This window comes from Rhincodon typus, chromosome 21 (genome assembly GCF_021869965.1).
Source record: "Rhincodon typus isolate 14 chromosome 21, sRhiTyp1.1, whole genome shotgun sequence".
NCBI classification, from domain to species: Eukaryota; Metazoa; Chordata; class Chondrichthyes; order Orectolobiformes; family Rhincodontidae; genus Rhincodon; species Rhincodon typus.
Genome location: NC_063352.1, coordinates 22,974,726 through 22,995,823, shown reverse-complemented (window position 1 = coordinate 22,995,823; position 21,098 = coordinate 22,974,726). Strand labels below are relative to the sequence as shown.

The 21,098-nt window shown below is 41.6% G+C and overlaps 2 protein-coding genes across 12 annotated transcripts in view; one reads left to right on the top strand and one right to left on the bottom strand.

Moving 5' to 3' along the window:
* mettl4 (methyltransferase 4, N6-adenosine) overlaps positions 1-21,098 on the bottom strand; it is a 51,233-nt gene that overhangs the window by 16,470 nt on the left and 13,665 nt on the right. The gene's annotated exons all lie outside the window — the stretch shown is intronic.
* On the top strand, positions 59-14,489 carry mafk (v-maf avian musculoaponeurotic fibrosarcoma oncogene homolog K). Its single transcript, XM_020526552.2, has 3 exons — positions 59-163; positions 11,805-11,880; positions 13,275-14,489. Exons 2-3 carry the CDS (start codon positions 11,845-11,847, stop codon positions 13,659-13,661), a joined length of 423 nt encoding a protein of 140 aa, XP_020382141.1. The 5' UTR covers positions 59-163; positions 11,805-11,844; the 3' UTR covers positions 13,662-14,489.

Sequence of the window (21,098 nt, the reverse complement as noted above, 5' to 3'; positions counted from 1 at the left end):
TTTCCCGCCACCTGAGGTCCCTGTGACGTTGGCGGAATGTTCATGAATGAAGTCACATGGGCAAACAGCGGGTGACGTCAGCGCTCCCGGAACTGGGCTGCGTGAGTGAGTGAGGGACACCGGGCACCGAGAGAGAGGAAGAGAGACAGCGCGTCCCCAACAGGTAGGGGCGCGGACTGCCGGCCGGCCGGGCGGCGAGGGGGCTGCTTCGCCATCTGTGTGATTGTCCTGCTGTAATCAATTATTCATAATCAGTAACTGGGAGAGACTGTGGGCATTGAAATACTGCGAAATAGCATGGATACTGGAAGATGGTGGGCACTGAGTGAGAATAGGCCGTGGGAAAATAGTCAAAAGGCAGAGACAAAGCTAGAGGGGGTACAGGGAGGGAGAGTACAAGAGAGTGAAAGACTGGGCACCGGGAGAAATATGGAGAGAGTGAGGAGGATAATACAGCATAGGCACTGGGAAAGAGAAAGATAGAGTGAGTGTATAATGGGCACTGGGAGAGAGAAATAGATTGGACCCAGACAGAAAGCACAGGCACTAGGAAGAGAGAGTGTGTGAGCTCAGGGGGGAGAGAGAGAGAGAGACAGAGCATGTATGGACTCAGAGAGAGGTTCTGAAACAGACAGCACAAGGTCCATGAACAGGCACTGAAAGACTGGGATATCATAGAATCCCAACAGAGTGGAAAGCAGGCCACTTGGCCCATCGAGTCCACAGTGATCCTCCAAAGAGCAGCTTACCCAGATACACATCCCTACCTTATCCCACCCAATGGCCTAACCTACACATCTTTGTGACTGTGGGAGGAAACTAGAGCACCCAGAGACAAGTAGAATGCGGTTAGAGGGTAGACTCGAACCTGGGACCCTAGCTCTGTGAGGCAGGACTGCTAACCATTGAGCCACCCTTATAAATAAAGCATTGGCACAGAACAAGGGCACTAGCTGTGAGCAACTGGAGAGAGTGAGCACTGGGAAAGAGAATAGGCATTGGGAGACTTCAGCAGAAACCGTAAGGGAGCAGGTTTCAGAACAGAGAATGGGTAGTCTGAGAGAAAGATGGTATTAGGCGACTGAACGCTGAAAGAGACTCCAATGTTTGGGGAGACTGTGGAAGAGACTGGCACGAGGAGAGAAACTGGATATTGGACAAGAATGTTGGGTTCTATGATACTGTGTAAAAGAAAATTATCATCAATTTCAGACTTCTGTCAATTATTTTATATTTGTGGCTTCTGATTATGGCCTATATTCAAGAATGTATTGGGAGTCCTGGCTTTCTGATTGGTCTGTTCTTTACATTTGTCATTCTCTGAGCAGGAACCAATCACATTCCAGAGCTATAAGGAGCTAAGTTCATGGAGGGCAGCTCATCCAGGCCTATTGGTTAAATAACCTGAAATATCTACAGATGTTTATATGTATGGGTACAGTTTAAAAGACATTTAGATAAGTGCATGAATTAAAAAAAGGTTTGCAGGGATACGGGCCAAGTGCAGGCAGGTGGGACTAGTTTATTTTGGGATAATGGTCTTCATGAATGGTTGCACCAAAGGGTCTGTTTTCGTACTGTATGGCTCTATAGCTCTAAACTGATCTATCACTTACCTGCATTTTGCACCTAAACCCCTTCAAAGTCAAAAACAAAATGTAATAATGTGCAGTGTTAACAATGGTCAACTTTCAATTTATTTGCTTTCTGCTGTTGGTAATGGATATTTGTGGTCTGACTCTAACCCAGCATACATGCAGTATCTGAGTAAGCTAAATCCTTGGTAAACATGATGACTCATCACTTTGTTCTGGTGCTTTCTGCAATTTCAATTCTATCAGCATAGTCAGTAAATGTAGAAGTGTCTGAGTTATAATATGTGATTAGTGCCAATGCATAGTTTTTTTTGATATATGCACCCAGCATTTATTTAAATGTATGTTCTGTGTCTACAGTTGGACTTCTGACTTTGTGCAGTTACTGTGCTGTAAACAATGACTCATTGCTCAGCTATGCCACTTTAGGAGAATGTTGTGGGTGTGTGGGTTGATGAATTATGTGGTTTGGTGTCTAATTGCACGAGTATTGTGAATCTGTCAGAAGGATTTCCATGTATTTCTTTACAAATGTTATTAAAGGAGAGACCTGTTTAATGAGAAATATTAGCCTTTAATATTATGACCGTTTACATACACACGCAGGCATCAGGTGGTGTCTTTTGCCTGTGAGATGTTAAATGTTATTGTGTCCATGTCTCTAGGTTGCAAACCTTAGTAATGATTAGGGTCAAAGTTCAGCCTTTCCCTGTTTTTGTTGTTATTTGCCAGTTAACACCCATTATTGTTCCTAAGTACAATATAAGATGAAGTCGGAGGAAACCTGAAAGAATATGGAACATACTACCATATGGAACAATTGCAGCAAAAGTGAAGCTAGAAAAAGGCACAAAGGGGAAAGGAATAAAAGGCTCTGCTGAAAAGGGAATGTGGGTGACTTGTGTGGAGTCTTTGGCCAAATGGCCAGTTTCTGTGTTGTAGATTCAACGTGATACAGTGAAAGATTAATGGAGAGAACATAAGAACTAAGAGCAGGAGTAGGCCGTCCGGCCCTTCGAGCCTGCTCCGCCATTCAATAAGATCATGGCTGATCTTTTCGTGGACTCAGATCCACTTACCCGCGTTCTCACCGTATCCCTTAATTCCTTTATTGTTCAAAAAAAATCTACCTTATAACATATAACATCATTTTATTTCAATCTTTAAATCGTTGAGCATTATTATTAGGCTGAATCAGTGTATTAATAGGAAAATCTCTCCTGAGCCGATACAGTTCACTACTGTATATGACTCTTAATTTAAGACTGACACTTGCAGCACTTGGCATACTGAAAAAGTCATTCAAGACGTGGAAAAGTTAACTCTATTTCTCTCAACACAGATAGTCCAGATCTGCTAGTTTATTTCCCCACCACTTTGTTTATATTTCAGACTTCCAGCATCTGCAGTGTTTTAGGATGCTTCTAGTTTTATAGCACTTAACATGGATTCACTGTGAATAATTGATCCTATTGTTCACAATTCAAGAAAGTTCCTTGAAGAATGTATGAAAGAGAAAACAGAAACCATGAAAACATTAAATATTATAATGGGATTATTAGGTTTTTCCAGGTGGACAAGTTTTCTTCATTATCTGATGGACTTGATGAGGCAGAAGGGATTTCTTCATTGCACATCCTCTGCCATGTCTTCAAATTACTCTGTGACTTCACCACATCCTGTTCTGATATAAAAGTAAAATACTGTGGATGCCAGAAATCTGAAATAAAAGCAAATTCTGAAAATACTCAGCAGGTATGGCAACATTTGTGCAGTGAAATAGAGCTAACATTTTGAGTTGATGGCCTTCCATTGTCCCTCATGAAAGGTCATCAAACTGAAACTTTAACTCCATTTCTCTCCTCTAATGCTGCCTGACTCATTATTTCAATCTTGATCAAATCTCTTCTGGCCCCGTACCAACAGCTGTAATCCTTAGTTCCCCAACTATGGCATGCAAGGCACACCTGCCCCTTCCATACCAATATACTCTTACTTTCCATAATACCAAAGCTTGTTATTGCTTTTCTCAATATTGTTCATCTGATATAAACCTTCTCATGTCCCACAGCAAGTCCTGTTTGACTAACTCCTTTCCCCTGACTAACATTGGCGTTATTTTCTCCTACAGCCTCAATTTATAATCGTCTGTTATGTATACAAATGCCTCTACAATATCATCAATTCTGATCTCTATAAACTCTTCCAGTTCTTTACTGGCTCCTGAAACCCTTAATCCTCCACTGTGTGTGGTATGCTGGGTATTTCCAGCCCACTCTTCACGCCACCATTGATGGTCCAATCTCTTGCTGCTTTGGTCCTAATCTATGGAAATTCCTGCCTTTTTGTAAATCGTCTTGAAACCTATCATTCCAAACAAGCTTTTAGTCATTATCACCTATCATGCCCATTCTTCTAACCCTTTAATAAATATTTTACATTCTCCTCCCCACTTTCTTGCGCTTGTTTCTATGTTAAAACAGCTTTACAAGCAAATATCAACACTTGATAAGGACAAGATTGAAATTTTCTTGTTTGAACTGCACTTGTCTTTGTCTCTTTCTCATTTGGATGTATTAGGACATATCCTCCGTTCTAAAGGTTCCAAAATATCTCAGAATCATCTTAGGGACTTTCCAGTCTTTGGAAGGTTGTAAGAGGATGTAAAGATTGGAACAATATACTTTAAATGCTAGTGACAACACTGGCCAATGTTTATTCCTCAATCAAATTTTTAAAAATAAATCTGATGCTTGTGGGAACTTGCCGTGTGAGAATTGGCTGCTGCATTTCCCACATTACAACCATGGCTATACATTTAATAGAAGTACTTCATTGACTGGCAAGGGATTTTTGAAAATCCTGAGGGGAAAATGGCAAAGGCACCAGAGAGAACTCTGTGCTGTGGGATATCTTGCATCTACGTACAAGGCAGATGGATTCCTGGTTTAAAGCTTTATCTGAAATTTGATACTTCTGACAGTGCAACATTTTCTCAGTACTTGTCTGGAATGTGAACCCAGATGTGCTTAAGTCCTTGCAATGGCATTTGAACCCATTACTTACTGACCCAGCACAGTGTGTTAACTCCTGCACTCTAGCCGCAATCAACTATGAGTATTGCCATCACAGAACATACGCAACTGAGGCATCACAGCAACTTAACATTTCAACAATCAAACACCATTGACTTTGAGTATAAATGTTTGGGTCTTTCTGGTATCCAGCACAATGAGAACCTGGTAGTATCGCCTGATTTTAAGCCCAAGCATAAACATCTACAGTAAATAAGGAGGCCAGTTCACTATTATTTCTGTGTTAGCTGAGGAGTTCTATCCAATTTAATTGACCTACCATTTCTTGGGTCTATAGCTCCGAAGTATTTGACATCTCAGCAACATTGTTGTTTGTGGAAGTTTACTGTATACAAATTTCTACATTGACAACTGTGACTACATTTTACAATTATTTAATTGGCTGTAAAGCACTATGTAACATTCTGCATTTGTGCAAGGTGCTATATAAATGCAAGTATGTTTAAAATATGTTGAGGGACTTCTGCTTCTCCACCCTTTCAGACAGAGTTCCAGACTACCATCACCTAGAATTACTCCACTCCTCTTTAATCCTTCAACAAGTTACTTTAAATCTATAACCTCTCCACCAAAGGAAAGTGATTCTTTCTGATCACTCTATCTAGACTCTTCCTAATTTTATGCACAATTATATCTAGTCTTGGACTTCTCTTTTTAAGAGAAAACACCCCCAGTCTATCTAAACGTTTGTCAGAGGATAAGTTCAATCTGCGGCAACATGCTTGGGAACCTTCACTCCATCCTCGAAGCATATTCCTATCCTTTCTATCATGGGATGGACAGAATTTTACGCAGTAGTTTAAAAGTGGCCTCACTGGTGTTTTTAAACTGTTCTAGCAATAACCTCCCTTTTCTATATGCTCTGTGCCTCAGCAAAGAAAGTACCTTGTTTGCTTCCTTAGCCACCTGTCCTGTTACCTTTGTAGATCTGTGAATATGTACTCCAAATTTCCTCTGGTCTTCTTTACTTCTCAGTAACCTACTAATCTTATACTTATTTTGCCTTTGCAAGTGGCATTAATGTACACCCCTCAGGATTCAGTTCTAAATCCCACTTCTCTATCCACTTAACCAGTTCATTGGTGTCCTCCTACAGGCTTCAGCCTACTTCCTCACTAAAAACCACATGGCCATTTTTTTTTCTATCATCTGCAAACTTCCTAATCATACCTCTTTACATGTTGGCCCAAATCATTGATGTATGCCACAGACAGCAAAGGACCTAGTATTAAAACATTGTGAAACACAAATGGAAGTTGAGGTGTAGCTTCATAAGAATGTAACATGTAGGGTGGTTGGAGCCAGCAGCCACCCTATACCCAGAATAGAATGTTGGTTCTTCTGGAGCGTGCCTACAGGGTAACTCATGGTTCTGTTATGATGGGGTTCATTTAGGCTTGCCTGTATTTCTACATTCATGTGGAATGATTAGCTTGCTGTGGATTGAGGCATTCTTGTTTCCTTTCAACATCAATTGTATCTCACCTGTGTTCCTTGATTTACATGGCACCCTGCCGAGCAGCAGGTCCATTTTAAGTGTCATCCATGTATTTAAATTCCTCCATATCCACTTCATCTCTCTCTCTCTAACCTTTTAGCAGCCTGACAGAATTTCTGACACTTACTACCCTCGGGGAGAAGAGGTTCCTGCACATCTCGGTTTTAAATCAGTGGAAGCTTCACTCTTTCAGCAGAATGCATCCTGATCCCAGCTTGAGTCTTTTTCTTTACTTGACTAGTTTGTGCGCCTTTGGCCCACTCAACTTGAAATCAATACCACCTTTTGTATTTGATTCATGCTTTAGGGTCCTGGTTGAGGATGGACCAACTTTCTTGTGTTTGTTTAATTATTTTAATAATTCATGTAGTGTGCTGCATTGAGGATCAGGTTGCTCCCTCAAAATCCTTTCAGTAGTGGCACATTACAACAATTGGTATTTCCATGGTGACCATTGGATTCCCTCCCTGGAGTTTCTGAGGGATGCTTGGGATAGACAGCAAAGGAACAAACACAGTAAAAGTGGCTTCGAGAGGTGGGGAAAGAGTTGCCTCAGAACTCCTCGGTCTGGTCTGGCAGGCAAGACCCCCTGCATAAATAAAATTGCATTCTGCATTTTCAGGGAGTCAATGCTGTGGTTTAAATACTAGCAAATTGGTTGCTCTGGCTGGACCTGATTATTTGTGTGTGGTTTCATTGGTTTCTTTCTTTCCTTCATGCAACTTTTTGCAGAACACGTCTCCTCTCTTCATATCTCGTAAGCATTTCAAAAATCATTTGCCTGCAAACAGATCAGTCCCTACAGGGCAATTAGTTAAACAGATATGGAGGAAATTAAATATAGTAGATGGATTGTACGTAATATGAGATGAAGTAGGATTGGAGGCAATTACAGCATAAATTGTTCCTGTGCTATATGTTCTATGTCTGTTCATATAATGCAAGTGTCTAGTCCACTTCTCTGCATCAGTGCATCTGCTGAGATAGTGTCAGATGTCCCCATGTATCTGTTTGAACTCATACAGCTCAAACACATGTTAGATGAAGTGTGTGTTGTTAGAGGGGGATTCTCTTTGGCTGAAACCCCATGTATACCAGCAGGTAAATGGAGCTGATTTCAAAGGCCTTTATTTCAAAGGAAATGGAGTATAAAATAGGAAAGTTTTGCTAAAATCACACAAGGCATTAGTCAGAACAATTTTGGTTTCTTTATCAAAGCAAAGATATACTGGCATTGGAGGCAGTCCTGAGAAGGTTCTCTAGGTTGTTTCCAGGTATGGAGGGATTTTCTTACAAAAGAGAGGTTGTATAAGTTGACCTTATATTTATGAGAGTTTGGAGCAATAAGAGACCTTTTTGAAACCTACGAGATGCTTAGGAGGCTTGACAGGGTAGGTGCTGAGAGACTTGTCCTACACTCCCATAAGGGAAAACCAGAGGGCATCATCTCGGGGTCAGGCGTCTCCCATTTAAGACAGAGTGAGGAGGAATTTCTTTTCTGAAGTAGTGAATCTGTGGAATTCTTCACCAGAGGGCTGTCGAGGTTTGGTTGTTGTGTGTATTCAAGGCTGAAAAGGTAATGGCATCAACGGTTATCGAGAAATGGAAAGAAAGTGGAGCTGAGGATCATCAGATCAGGCATGATCTCATCGAATGGCTGAGCAGATGCGATGTGCTGAATGGGCTACCTCTGCTCCTACATCTCTTAGAGAATCCATTTACCCTCCTTGACATAAATGTTACAAAATCCTTTTAGGGCAAGACCCTGTACTCTGCAAACAGAAAGCAAACGACTAGGTGCTGTTTAATTAAATAACAACTAGAGACAACGCTGCTATAGTGTATTCTCCATGATAACACCTAAACCAATCAGAATCCACTGGCCAACCAGTCAGCGCCCTTTTCTCATGCAGGGTAAGCTTTTGTTCCTTTGAAATTTGGAATTCTTGTCTGTTCTGATGAATGCAAGACAAAAAAAACCTCAATGTGTCCTTTTTTTTTCCCAGCGATACCCACCTTTATTCATCTCAGTTTGGAAATTTTCAATTAATCCCTAGGCTCAGCAGCATTTTTAGACAGATTTCCAGTACTCTGTTCCATGAAGTACTTCCTGACTTTACCCCCTCGTGATTAGGCTCTAATTTTAAGGTTCTACCTATTTGTTCTGGATATTCTGACATGTGGATTCTTTCTTCTCAAGGAAAGGAGAGGGGCACAACCAGGTAACTGAACATCAGTTATTCTAATCCTCATATGGCCAATCTCTTGGACGCCATTAAATCAAGAACAGTCGAGCACTTGACAATACGGGCCCAATTAGAAAACCAGATCATCTTCGCTGAAGACCAGTTGTATTTGACCAACTTTAATAGAATTGTTCTTTTTTTTTGAAGAATGAATTAAATGATCAGGTGAAAGAATTACTTTAGAGGCAAGGATACCTGGTTCTTCAGGGGTTGTTGTAATGCTAACAGTTATATAACGGTTCTGAAAATGTAAAAGAACCAAGCTCACAGTGAAGATAGACAGCTTAGAAGTTTATTTGTTTGAATTTCAATGATTGGGATCAAAAAGGAAACATTTCATTATTAAAACAACATTCATACTCTAGCTGCCACAGCACTTCATAGTCATAGTCATAGTTATTGTTGTAATGTAGAAAGCACAAAAGCCAAGAGATCTGTTCTGTTCACCTATGGGAATGTACAGGGTGTTTCGGTTAGCTCAGTTGGCTGGATGGCTGGTTTGCAATGCAGAGTAATGACAACAGCGTGGGCTCAATTCCCACACTGGCTGAGGATACCGTGAAGTTTTCTCCTTCCTAACCTCTCCCTTTGCTTGAGGTGTGCTGAAACACCGGTTAGACCACCACCAGACATCTCTCTCTAATAAAAGAACAGCCCTATGGCCTGATAAGACTATGGTGACTTTACAGGGTGTAAATTTAACACTTCAGTTGAAGGGCAGCACCCCTGACAGTGTAGCACCTTCTCATTTCTGCACTGGAATCTCAGTTGAGATCTTAAGCACTTGTTCCTGGAGTGGGACTTGAATCCCCAAAGCCTTTGATTTGGATGCTAGAATGCTCTCTACCTTGTTTCTGCTTACAATGTTGTATTCCAAAACTTGTTGCTAGGTCAGTTTAACTACTTGATTATAGATTGAATGATTTAGATTGAGCATGAAAAGTAGAAGATTTTAAATGGTCCATTGACGGTGCTTTATAAATGTGAATTATTATTGCTGGCTTTAGCAAATAGTGGGAATCAAAGTTGGATCTTCCTGATCATTTTCTCTGACTTTGGGTTATCAATGTATTCATCAACACAGAGATCAAGCAGAGAGGAAGTGCTTGGTATTGAACGGTTCTGAATTGATCAAGGCTTCAGGATACAAAGTTTGCATAACTCTCAGTCTGTGATGGTATGAGCAGGTTGAGGGTTGCAGGGAAGGAGGGGAGCTTTACAATCTGTTCAAGTAACATTTGCCACAGCCACAATGTGAAGCAGCAAAGACAGTCATGCATTTAGAATGGAAGGCATGTTGCAGTCTGTGTGGAAAGGTTTGCTTGGGTGTACACAATCACTGATCTCCAGGATGTGGTCTATTGCTGTAAAGTTTGTATGTAAATACGTTGGGGGGGCTTAGTTACAACCTGTCTCACATATAACACCACCAAATGCTCACTCCCACTCGTCCACCACTTCCATTTTAAATGCAGTTCTCATTTATTTGTAGTCTCATTTTTTCCATTCTTTCTTTTTGAGGGTATTTGGGTGGGGGAACTCGCTTTAAATGTCTCTCTCTTTTGGTTTTCCTGATTCTTTAATCTAACCATCTACAAGCAAAGTTTTCATGGTTTGAGCTTTGGCATTTTATGCTGGGAAAACAAAGCAACCACCCCTGACACCCCAACAAAACAGCCAGAGGGAGCTGCTAGTTCTATGCAATACTGTTTAACAATAGTGAGGGGTGGGGCAATGTATAAATTATCATGCTCCATACTATTTTGGGGAGTGAAAACATTCCCATTTTCGACCGTGGTGTGGGTTAATTTAGTATTACGTTCTTGCAGAGGCTTAGAAACCCAATGAAGGTCCAATTTGTGGCAGGTAGTCCCCAAAAGGGAGCTCCACTGCACTGGGACTTCGGCAGTAATAGGACTTGCTTGGGAGTGATTGGATCTGGATGCATTTCCAACTTAAGGCACTTAAACATAAACTCTAACTGTTGCTTCCTGCAGTATTGAAGTGTGGCACTGTTCTTTGGATGATATTAAATTGAGCCTGTATCTGCCTTCACCAGTGCATGTAAAAGATCCCATGATGCTATACTTCAAAGAAAAAGCAGGGAAGTTGTCCTTGGAGTCCTGAACATTTAATTGCCCATCAGCCAGTGCCATTAAAGCAAATGATCTGATCATTATTGCACGGCAGCCAATTTACATAAGGTAAACACTCCCAATGAGCAATATTTCCTTTATGACAACAGTAAAGTGCTACGGGATATCCTGAGTTTGAAAAGTGCTATATACTTGAAAGTTCTCTCTTTGTCACAACATGATCTAGTCATGAAATTGGGCATCGGGATTGGAGTGGGGAGATGGGCACGTGCTCCCCATGGGGCGGACAGTATTTTCGTCCCCCATGTCATTGTCTCAGCCTGGGTACAGTTACAGAGGGGCTTCCCGTCCTCTCTTCCCTATCTTAGCCAATCCCAATCCCCTCCTTACCCAGCAGCTCTATACAATGCTGAGCTTCAATGGGTAATAATCAGGACCATAGACACTCATCTTACAAAGTAATTTATTTTAGGATGTGGCATTGCTGATTTTGCTGGTTGTCGGTGAACTCCTACAAATGGTGAAAGTAGTCCCACAATACTCTTAGTTGGGGAGTTTTGTCCCAGTTGCTATGACTGAATGATTGATCACGTGACCAAACAGAGGTATATGTGATTTGAAGATGCTGTTGTTCCCATCCTCATGCTACTGCCAACCCTCTAAAGGCTAAAGATCACAGGGTTGGGAGTAGATATGAGTTGTAGTGCATCATACAAATACATACTACAGCCAGGAGGTACTAGTACAGAAGGAGTCAATGTTTAAAGTGGGGTGCTAGTCAGTGGGCTGCTTTGTCCTAGATGCTGTTCTGGCCTAAGTTGTCAAGGCCAATTGAAAGACTGGTGACCCAGCTGTAATTAGCTTTCTCAATGGGGCCATTGAGGCTTGGACGTTCCTGAGGTGACTTTTCTTTTATTTGGAAGATCCTGCACAGTCACTAATTAATGTGTACGATGGAAAACTCTGGCAGTTTATTGAAAAACTTGTAAATCTAAAGGGGTATCAGTAAGTTTGCTGAGATGGTTGAGCTGTATAGGCTACCTCAGCAATGAAAGGTGTACCAGCACAGTTCTCTGATGGAAAGGAAGACCTCAATTTTGTTTCAGATATTTCCAAATCGGCCTGTACAGAGATGGGTTTTACACCCCTCTGGAACAAGTGAGACTTGAATCCAGGCCCCCTGGCTTGGAGGTTGGGACATTAGGATTGCACCACAAGAGCCACTCCCTGCTCATTTTTGTTAGTTTATGCTTCGTATTTTGCTATGTTTGCAGGTGTACTTCTGTCTCTGTAATCTCTGATGTTGCTGGGGTAATGACGGCTAATCCCAAAGGAAGCAAAGCAACAAAGGTGAGTTTTTTTTTAATGTTTGTCTTTTGCTATTCTTCAATGGCTCAGTAGTTTTTGCTCCTTCTTGGGAACCTGCTTGTTTTTGACTGTATAATTCCATTCCTAAATATTTCAGTGAGCTGCAATGGATTTTCAAAATGCTCCCTGTACCCCCAACATTTTAGAGCTGTAATGTCTAAGCTACCAATGTAACCTGCTATCATGCATTAAATTACAAATTGATTTAGACAAGAGCCTCAATAGGGTATTCCTCAACCTCTGTAAACCCTGGGCCTACTCAAAGTAAAAGGATGAAGGCAGCAAACCACCCCAAACACAAGGTGGTAGTGTTTGGCATTGCAGCACATGGCATATGATGTTCTCATACCTATCATCATGTATTTAGGGAGTGTTGTTGAAAAGCTTTGATGAATTGCTGCAGTATGTCTTGTATGATGGAGCTTCACAATCTATTGTTGTTATTTGGGAATGAGATGGAATTAAATGAAGGAATGATGTCAGCTTTAAGTCTGATTTGTACTTCTGTATTGTCTTAGTTTAGAAGGGGGGAAGGACGCAGTTTTAGTTTCATTAATCAATTTGGGATTTTTTGCTGCCAGGAAATCTCAGTTTTGCTTATACATGCATTTTTAATGAGTGTTTACAGCTCTAGTCGAGCTGGGGTTTAACCGTTCAAAGTAATAAAAAAAAGAAGATTGGACTTTTTCACAGCAACAAGGTCTCTAGTGATGCAGAGATTGAGATTGAAGCGTCTAGAATGTCAGTGAGTTAGTCTGCCTGTATTTACTCCAGTATGGAAGGTGGCCAGAAAATTTGAGGAAGCTGAATGTATGAAAACCCACAGGTTTTCTCTGAAGGTGCTTACAGGTCAGTTAGAAGAAATCTGTAAAAGCCAATTACATCCATGCCAACTGAGCTAGAAGCTTTAGCATTGGGGGTGCGGTGGGTGGGTTGGAATCTTCACTGAGGTCTGAGTGCTTGTAACATTGTTAGGGTAAATTAGTTATATAGCATAACATAGCTCTTGTTTTGGTTTTTAGTTAATGACATTCTATTTAAAGTACATTGGAAGCCTCTTGAGAATATGTTCAGTCAGTGACCACCAGTATAAACAAAATGAAAAAATGTAAAACTGTGGTCTATCAAGCTAAGTCTCACTCTGGGATTAGACTTGTTCGGTATTACCATCAGTAGGGATCATAACTTGCAGATAGTACACTCTGCAGCCCTTGTATACTGGTGGTGATGCTAGTGATGTTTTCAGGTACTGGCTGAGCAGAGTTCTTTATTGGTAAGAAGTTGAGTTTCCTAAAAGATACAGTGCTTGAGAGTGTTAGTGAGCAGAGAGGTAAGGGAAGGAAAGACAACAAGTTGAAAGTATTTTCTGATTACAGGTTAAGAAGGAGGTCGGTGAAAATGCCTTGACCCTCGGTGACCAGGAGTTGGTCTCCATGACAGTCCGAGAGCTGAACCAACACCTGCGAGGCCTGAGCAAGGAGGAGATTATTCAGCTGAAGCAGCGTAGGCGGACACTGAAGAACCGGGGTTACGCAGCCAGCTGCCGGGTCAAACGTGTGACACAAAAGGAGGAGTTGCAGCGACAGAGGGCTGACCTCCAGCAGGAGGTGGCAAAGCTGACCAGAGAGAATGCCAACATGAGATTGGAACTTGATGGTCTGCGGTGCAAGTACGAGGCCCTCCAGAACTATGCTCGGACTATGGCCAAGGGCCCCACTCCGACCACCAGTGTCATCACCATTGTCAAGTCATCTGACTCTTAGGTCCTTGGTACTTCCGTCTTCCTAGTCTTCCATTGGAACTTTCAGTTGAAGGGTTGGGCAAGGGCATTGATGGGTTATGGAACCAAGATAGGTAGTTGAAGCTAAGATAGACATCAGGCACGAGCTAATTGAATTGATCTGAATGACCTGCTCCTATGTGAGGTAACACCCTTAATCAACTCACCTTCTTGAGATTGTATCTAATGGTGAGATGTTCAGCATTCAACTAGGGCCTCTCCTGAACATTATAAAGCTAGGACTGCAAAATGAGCCCTCAAGCTTGTGAAAACCTGCAAATCTGAAACTTAAAAAAACAACTTGTGGGGTGGGTGAGAAAGTGTCTTGAAGCCAGGCCTAGATCTGATTCAAAGATCCACACCAAATATCCAAGTGTGTGAGAGGCACTGTGTCAGAGTTAATTTGCCTGAAGGCTGAAAAGAAAGACCTCCATAACTGAAATCTGTGTACTGTTAAGACTCTGGAAGCATGATGAGACCAGAACCAGATCAACCATGATCATATTGAATGGTGGAACAGGCTCAAAGGACTGAATAGCCTATTCCTGCTCCTTTATGTTCCAATGTAACTTGCCGTGGTTAATTCTCATGGTCTCAACAACTGTTCAAGTATTGAATGGGAAGGTAATCCGTACCCAACAAAGACTTAGGAGCATATCTTTTAAACTCTTTTTGAGTACTGAATGTCTATGTCTTTCAAACATTTTATTTTTTCTGTCCTGTCTTTCTCAAACAAAATGTAGAGCAATGTGTACAATTGTCCTTTGGCAAGCTGCATAAAACAAAGATATATTTTTTATTTAGCTCTGAACTCGAGTGGATATGATTCTTTGTAAACTTGTGTGAAGATTGAATGAGTATGTCCTAAGGATGCTGCCCAAGGATTGAGCCTGAACACGTGAGAATCACGGAAGGCTTTTCCTGAAAAGGGTAGCTTTGACATATTCGGTGGTGATGGGAGAATTGGAAGGTGGAAGGGGAACAAAGAGACATTTTGGAAACCAACCACATTATTTGCACCCAGAGCTGCCACTGGCATGGGTAGTTGAACCAGTTTTGTTAAAAAGGAAGCAATTCCAATTAAAATCCTTCAGTTTCCTGAGTGCCAGTGACCGTAATGGGGATGGTGTGCTGGTAATCAAGTGTCAGTATTCTATGAGCTATCACAAGTATACAACAAGCTGTAAATTATGAAAATGTGCACAAAATTAATCATCTTTTCCCCATCACCCCCTCCTCCCAAAAGTGCAAAGTGAGCAGAAACTGGTGCTGATTTTAGCTCATCAGCACACTTTACCAAAATGGTAATCTAAACCTTCAAGTCTCGAGAAAGGAAACTGACTGCATGTTGTATGTGCTTTCTCTTCATCACTCGGGCTCAAACTAATTTGGCTGCATCCATTATGCTAGTCAACCTCTTGTCTGGTTCATGCCGATTTATTCACTGCCATTGGAAGGGACTTGGTTATTATCAGGGCACATACATCTCAAGTGCAGCTTACATTTCTTCTGTGTTTTGCCCTAACAACAACTTACAATGCTTTTAACATAATAAAATATCCCCTGGGGCTTCAGAAGAGGATTACGTTAAAAGAAATGTACTAACAACTAAGTTATTTTCCAGTGCAGTAGTGATGTAAAAAATGGAGCAGTAAGTTTGCACACAGCAAGTTTCCACTAATTGCAATGGGAATGATGTTGGTTGAGGAATAACTAGGAGAGTACTGGGGAGAACCAGCATGCTGTTCTTTGAATTAGTGCCGGGGAGCTTTTCTCTAAGCAGCTGGCTAAACGGCTAGTGTGTAAAACAGAATTATGTTAACAGTGCAGGTTCAATTCTTGTTGCAGCTGAGGGAGACTTGGGACTTGCTTCTTTAACCTATTGCTGAGAGTGGGAGGTACTACTAACAAAACCTGCCGAGTAGAATGCTATGATATTTCATTCAGAGCCAGAGTTCTTAGAATGGAGAGTTTAGTACAGCACAAGAAAAGGCTCTTCAGGCCCACCAAGACACATGGTCTTCCTAAACTTAAAAAGCTTCTGTCTCTGTTCCCTGCCTAATCATGCATCTGTCAAGATGTCTCTTTAAACATTGCTATTGTATCTGCATCCATCACCACCTCTGGCAGCTCATTCCAGGCAATTACAACCTTCTGTGATTTAAAAAAAAACTTACTCTTGCATCTCGTTTAATCTTATTCCATTTACCTTCAAACTATGTCACCTAGTCATTAACGTTGCTACTCTGGCAAAAAAAAAAGACTCCGACTATCCATTCTATTTGTGCTTCTCATAATTTTGTAAATTTCTATTGGGTTGCCCCCTCGGCCTCTGACTTTCATGTGTGGAGGAAAAAAAACAAGTTTGTCTAATCTCTCTTCACAGCTAATGCCGTCCAAACCAGCCAACATCCTGGCAAATTGTTTCTGTACCTCTCCAAAGCCTCCATATCCTTCTGGTAGTGTGATGACTAGAACTGTACGAAAAATTCCAAATGTAGCCCTACTAAATGCAGCTGCAACATGACTTACCAGTTTTTAATACTCTATGCCCTGACTAATGAAGGTAAGCATGCCATATGCCTTATCCACTTGTGTTACTACTCTTTTAGGGAACTGTCGACTTGTACACCAGATCCCTCTGTTTGTTAATGCTTCTAAGGGTTCTGCCACATACCTAAATATCCCTGCTGCATTAGACCTTCCAAAATGCATCAGCTCGCATTTGTCTGGATTAAATTACATCTGCTGTTTCTCTGCCCAAATCATCAGCGTACCTATATTCTGCTGTATTCTCTAGCAATCCCCTTCATTATCTGCAGCTCCCCTAATCTTCATGTCATTTGCAAACTTACTAATCAAACTACCTACTTTCTCCTCCCAATCATTACAAACAGAGGCCCCAGCACTGATCTCTGCAGAACACCATGGGTCACAGATCTCCTGTCGGAAAAACTCTCCCCTTCCACCACTACTCTGTCCTCAATAACCAAGCCAGTTCTCTATCCATCTTACCAGGTCACTGTGGATCCCATATGACTTCACCTGTATCAGCCTGCCACAAGGGACCTTGTCAAAGGCCTTGCTAAAGTACATGTATCCAACATCCACCATCTTTCCCTCATCAATTATCTTTGTCACTTCCTCAAAAAAAAACTCAATCAAGTTTGAGAGACATGACAAAAACAAAGTTGCTGGAAAAGCTCAGCAGGTCTGGGGGTCACCGGACCCGAAACGTTAACTCTGTTTTCTCCTCCACAGATGCTGCCAGACCTGCTGAGCTTTTCCAGCAACTTTGTTTTTGTTCCTGATTTACAGCATCCGCAGTTCTTTTGGTTTTTATTGAGAGACATGACCTTCCCTGCACAAAGCCATGTTGCCTGCCGCTAGTAACTCCATATTTTTCCAAATGTGAATAAATCTTGTCCCTAATCTTCTCCAATAATTTTCCTACCACTAGCATAAGGCTCACTGCCCTATAATGTCCTTGACAATTCCTGTTCTCCTTCTTGAAGGAACAACGTTGACTATTCTAGAGTCCTATAGGACCTCTTCTGGGACTAAAGAGGATACAAAGATTTCGTTCAAGGCCGCAGCAATTTCTTTCCTCACCTCCCTCACCATTCTGGGATAGGTCCCATCAGGTCCACAGGACTGGTCTACCTTAATGCTTTTCAAAACACCCAACACTACTTTTTTTTATATCAAAATGCCCTAGAATATCAACATACCCCTCTCTAGACTCAACATCCACCATGTCTTTCTCCTTTGTGAGTACTGATACATAAAATTTGTTAAGGACCTTACTCACTTCTTCCAGCTCTGTGTGTAAATTCTCTTTTGTCCTTGAGTGGACCTTCCTTTTCCCTAGCTACCCTCTTGCTCCTTGTATACGGATAAAATGCCTTGGGATTTTCCTTAATCCTGTTTCCAAGGTTATTTCATGGCTCCTTTAGCCCTCATAATTTCTTGTTTAAGTTCTTTCATGCTTTCTTTGTATTCTTCAAGAGCTCTGTCTTCAGTTTCCTACTCCTCGTGTATGCCTCCTTTCTTTTTGACTAGCTCACAATTTCCTCTTGTCATCCAAGGTTCCCCAATCTTGCCATCCTTATCCTTCTTTTTCACAGGAACATACTGGTCCTGCATGCTAATCAACTGGCCTTAAAAGATTCCCACATGACAGATATGAATTTACCCTCAAACAGCTGCCCCCAATCTACATTTCCCCAGTTCCTGCCTAATATTGTGGTAGTTACCCTCCCCACAGTTTAGTACTTTCACCCGAGGCCTACTCTTATCCTTTATCTGTAAATAATTCAAAATGTACAGAATTATGGTCACTGTTCATGAAATGCTCCCCTTTTCCACTGAAACTTTGATGACCTGGCCGGGCTCAGTCATTCCCCAATACCAGATCTAATAGGCCCCTTCCCCAGTTGGACTATTTACATATTGCTTCAAGAAACCGTCCTGTATGCACCTCACAAATCCACCCACCCCTCTCTACACCATTCCAAGCCCCTGGTACTAAGGGAGTCCCAATCAATATTGAGGGAAGTTGAAAGCACCCACAAGAACCCTGTTGTTTATCACACTTAAAACATCTAAATCCTGGATTTAAGCTGCCAAACTTGTCCCTCTCTCAACCAAGCCTCTGTAATAGCTACAACATCATAGTTATATGTATTAATCCAAGCTCCAAGTTCACTTGCCTTACCTGTCATACTCCTCATATTAAAACAAATACACTTCAGACCCCAGTCCTGCTATGTTCAGTAACATCTCCCTGTCTGTTCTTCCTCTTAGCCTTACTGGCCTGAGTCTCTGATTCCTCCTCAATCATTTCACTTACTGACCTACTTCTCTGGTTCCCACCTCCCTGCCACACTAGTGTAAACCCTTTTGAATGGCATTAGCAAACCTCCTGCCAGGATATTGGTGCCCCTCCAGTTTAGGTGCAACTGGTCCTTGTACAGGTCCCACCTCCCCTGGAAAACATCCTAATGATCCATATACCTGAAGCCTTCCCTCCTCCACCAGCTGTTTAGCCACGTATTTAGTTGTACTGTCTTCCTATTCCTATCCTCACTGCCACATGGCACAGGGAGTAATCCAGAGATTACAACCCTAGAGGTCCTGCTTTTCAACTTACTACCCTACCCCTAAAGTCCCTTTGCAGGATCTCATCGCTCTTCCTGCCTACAGCGTTAGTACCAATTTGGATCACAACCTCTGGATGCTCACCCTCCCTTTTACAGGATGTCTCATGCCCGCTCAGAGACATCCTTCACCCTGTCACTGCAGAGGCAATACACATCTGGGGAGTCTCTTGCAGCCACAGAAATGCCTATCTGTGCCCCTGACTATAGAGTGCCCTGGTACTACTGATTTAATGCACTTTGATCCTCTGTGCTATACAACACAGCCAGTTGTGGTTCTGTTTGAAAGGTCAGGCAGGGCCTTGGTTTTAACATTTCATGCGTCACCATTGCTTTAGAGACTGATCACTTTTAAAAGGTCAAATGTTTGTGACCCTAATGGAAAGAGAATCGCTGGACAAGACTTCACTTTTTCAAACTTTTACTGCAACAAAACAACGAAAACCAAAATAATTTAACCATTCATTAACCAAGTGAAGGATATTTAAAATAAAGAGATAAATTCAATTTAAAAAGTCAATACAACAGAGATGCCTCAAGTAGTTACATGCAGTTGCACTACTGCCTTCTCAAATGTAGGATCACAAACAATCTCTCAATTTTTCCTACTTTGCTTTTGTTATGTAGGATTACATATATACTCAGCACATCTTGAGGAAATGCTCAGTGCAACAAGCCAACTGCAAACATGTTGAACACAACATTGCCTCTGAGAATGCAAGTTTAGATTGTGTACTCCAGTCTCTGGAATAGAACTCCAAACCACAATACTGTGACTCAGAAGAGGGAGCTACCCACTAAGGCACAGGTAAACACTTTGTCTGTTTTGGGGAGGTGGAAGGTAGGAGTGTTTGCAAATTAGGTATTCCAAAATGGAAAAATAAAGATGGCCATCTTGTGTACATCTAAATATCAATGTGAAAGTCGTGGGAGCAGTTTGCAAAGAGTTCTCATTCTATTACTGGAATAGAAACCGGGTGTGTAGGTTTGTAATGCAACTTGTTCTATGGAACCTCAGTCAAGGGCAAAGTTTAGCTATTCTGTTTTTAGAACAGAACCTGTGGGTTTGGTTTGGTTCTAGTGACTCGCATGATGCACTCTGGTGTGACACCCTGTGGCTTACTTTTTAAGGAAGCCACTTTGAAGGATTTTGACTGATTGAATTTTCAGTGAGTCTCCCTCAACAACAGTTTCAACTTCAGCATGTAAAGTTCCTGTGCTCATATACCACCTAGCTAGAAGAAGAAAACTCCAACCATGCAGTAAAAACAGGAATTTGATGCCATTAGGGTAAAACCAATAATAGAAAAAGGAACGATGTATTAACAGGAGTGAGATGAAGAATGATGGAAGGGGACTTAGACCATCAGACAGAGGGGCAGAAGTAGGCCATTTGGCCCATCAAGTCTGCACTGTCATTCAATTAGATCATGGCTGATCTGATAATCCTCAACTCAACTATACTTCCTTACTCCCATAACCTTAGATTCCCTTACTGAGTAAACATTAATCCATTTCAGCCCTGAATATATTTAATGACACAGCTTCGACAGCCCTCCGTGGTAAAGAATTCCACAGATTCACTACCTCAGATAAGACATTCCTCCTCATCTCTGTCTTAAATGGGCTACCCTTTATTCTGAGATGATGTCTTCTGCTGAGATTTTCCAACAAGGGGAAACTACATGTCCGCATCTACTGTCTCCGGTCACCTTAGAATTTTGAATGTTGCAATAAATCTGCTGCTCGTTCTTCCAAATTTCAAACTCTCCTCATAGGACAATCTATCCCTACATGGTATCAACTTGGTGAACCTTCTCTGGATCTCCTCCAATGCTAGGATATTTTCTAAAATAAAGAGACCCAAAACTGTTCAGTTTTCCAGTTGTGGTCTGATGACTGCCTTTGTATAATTTTATACACCTTCCTATTTTTATACTTTATTCCCTTTGAAACAAAGGCCAATAGTCCATTTGCCTTTCCCATGACCCACTGAACTTGGATGCTAGCATTTTGTGACCCACGCACAAGGACCCCCACTCCCTCTGTTGCAGCTTTCTGTAATTCTTCCCCATTTCCATAATATTCAGATCTTTTATTCTTCCAGCCAAAGTGCATAACCTCATATGTTCCCACTTTATATTCCATCTTCCTTAACTTGAATATATCCCTCTGAAGGGAGCTGGAGGAACACAGCAGGCCAGGCAGCATCAGAGGAGCAGGAAAGCTGACATTTCCGGTCAGGACCCTTCTTCAGAAAA

Bases quoted from the DNA above. Each gene is read 5' to 3' on its own strand.
- mafk (XM_020526552.2), top strand. From the start codon at position 11,845: ATGACGGCTAATCCCAAAGGAAGCAAAGCAACAAAG. The intron at 11,881-13,274 runs GTGAGTTTTTTT...TTCTGATTACAG, and splicing joins AAGGAAGCAAAGCAACAAAG to GTTAAGAAGGAGGTCGGTGA.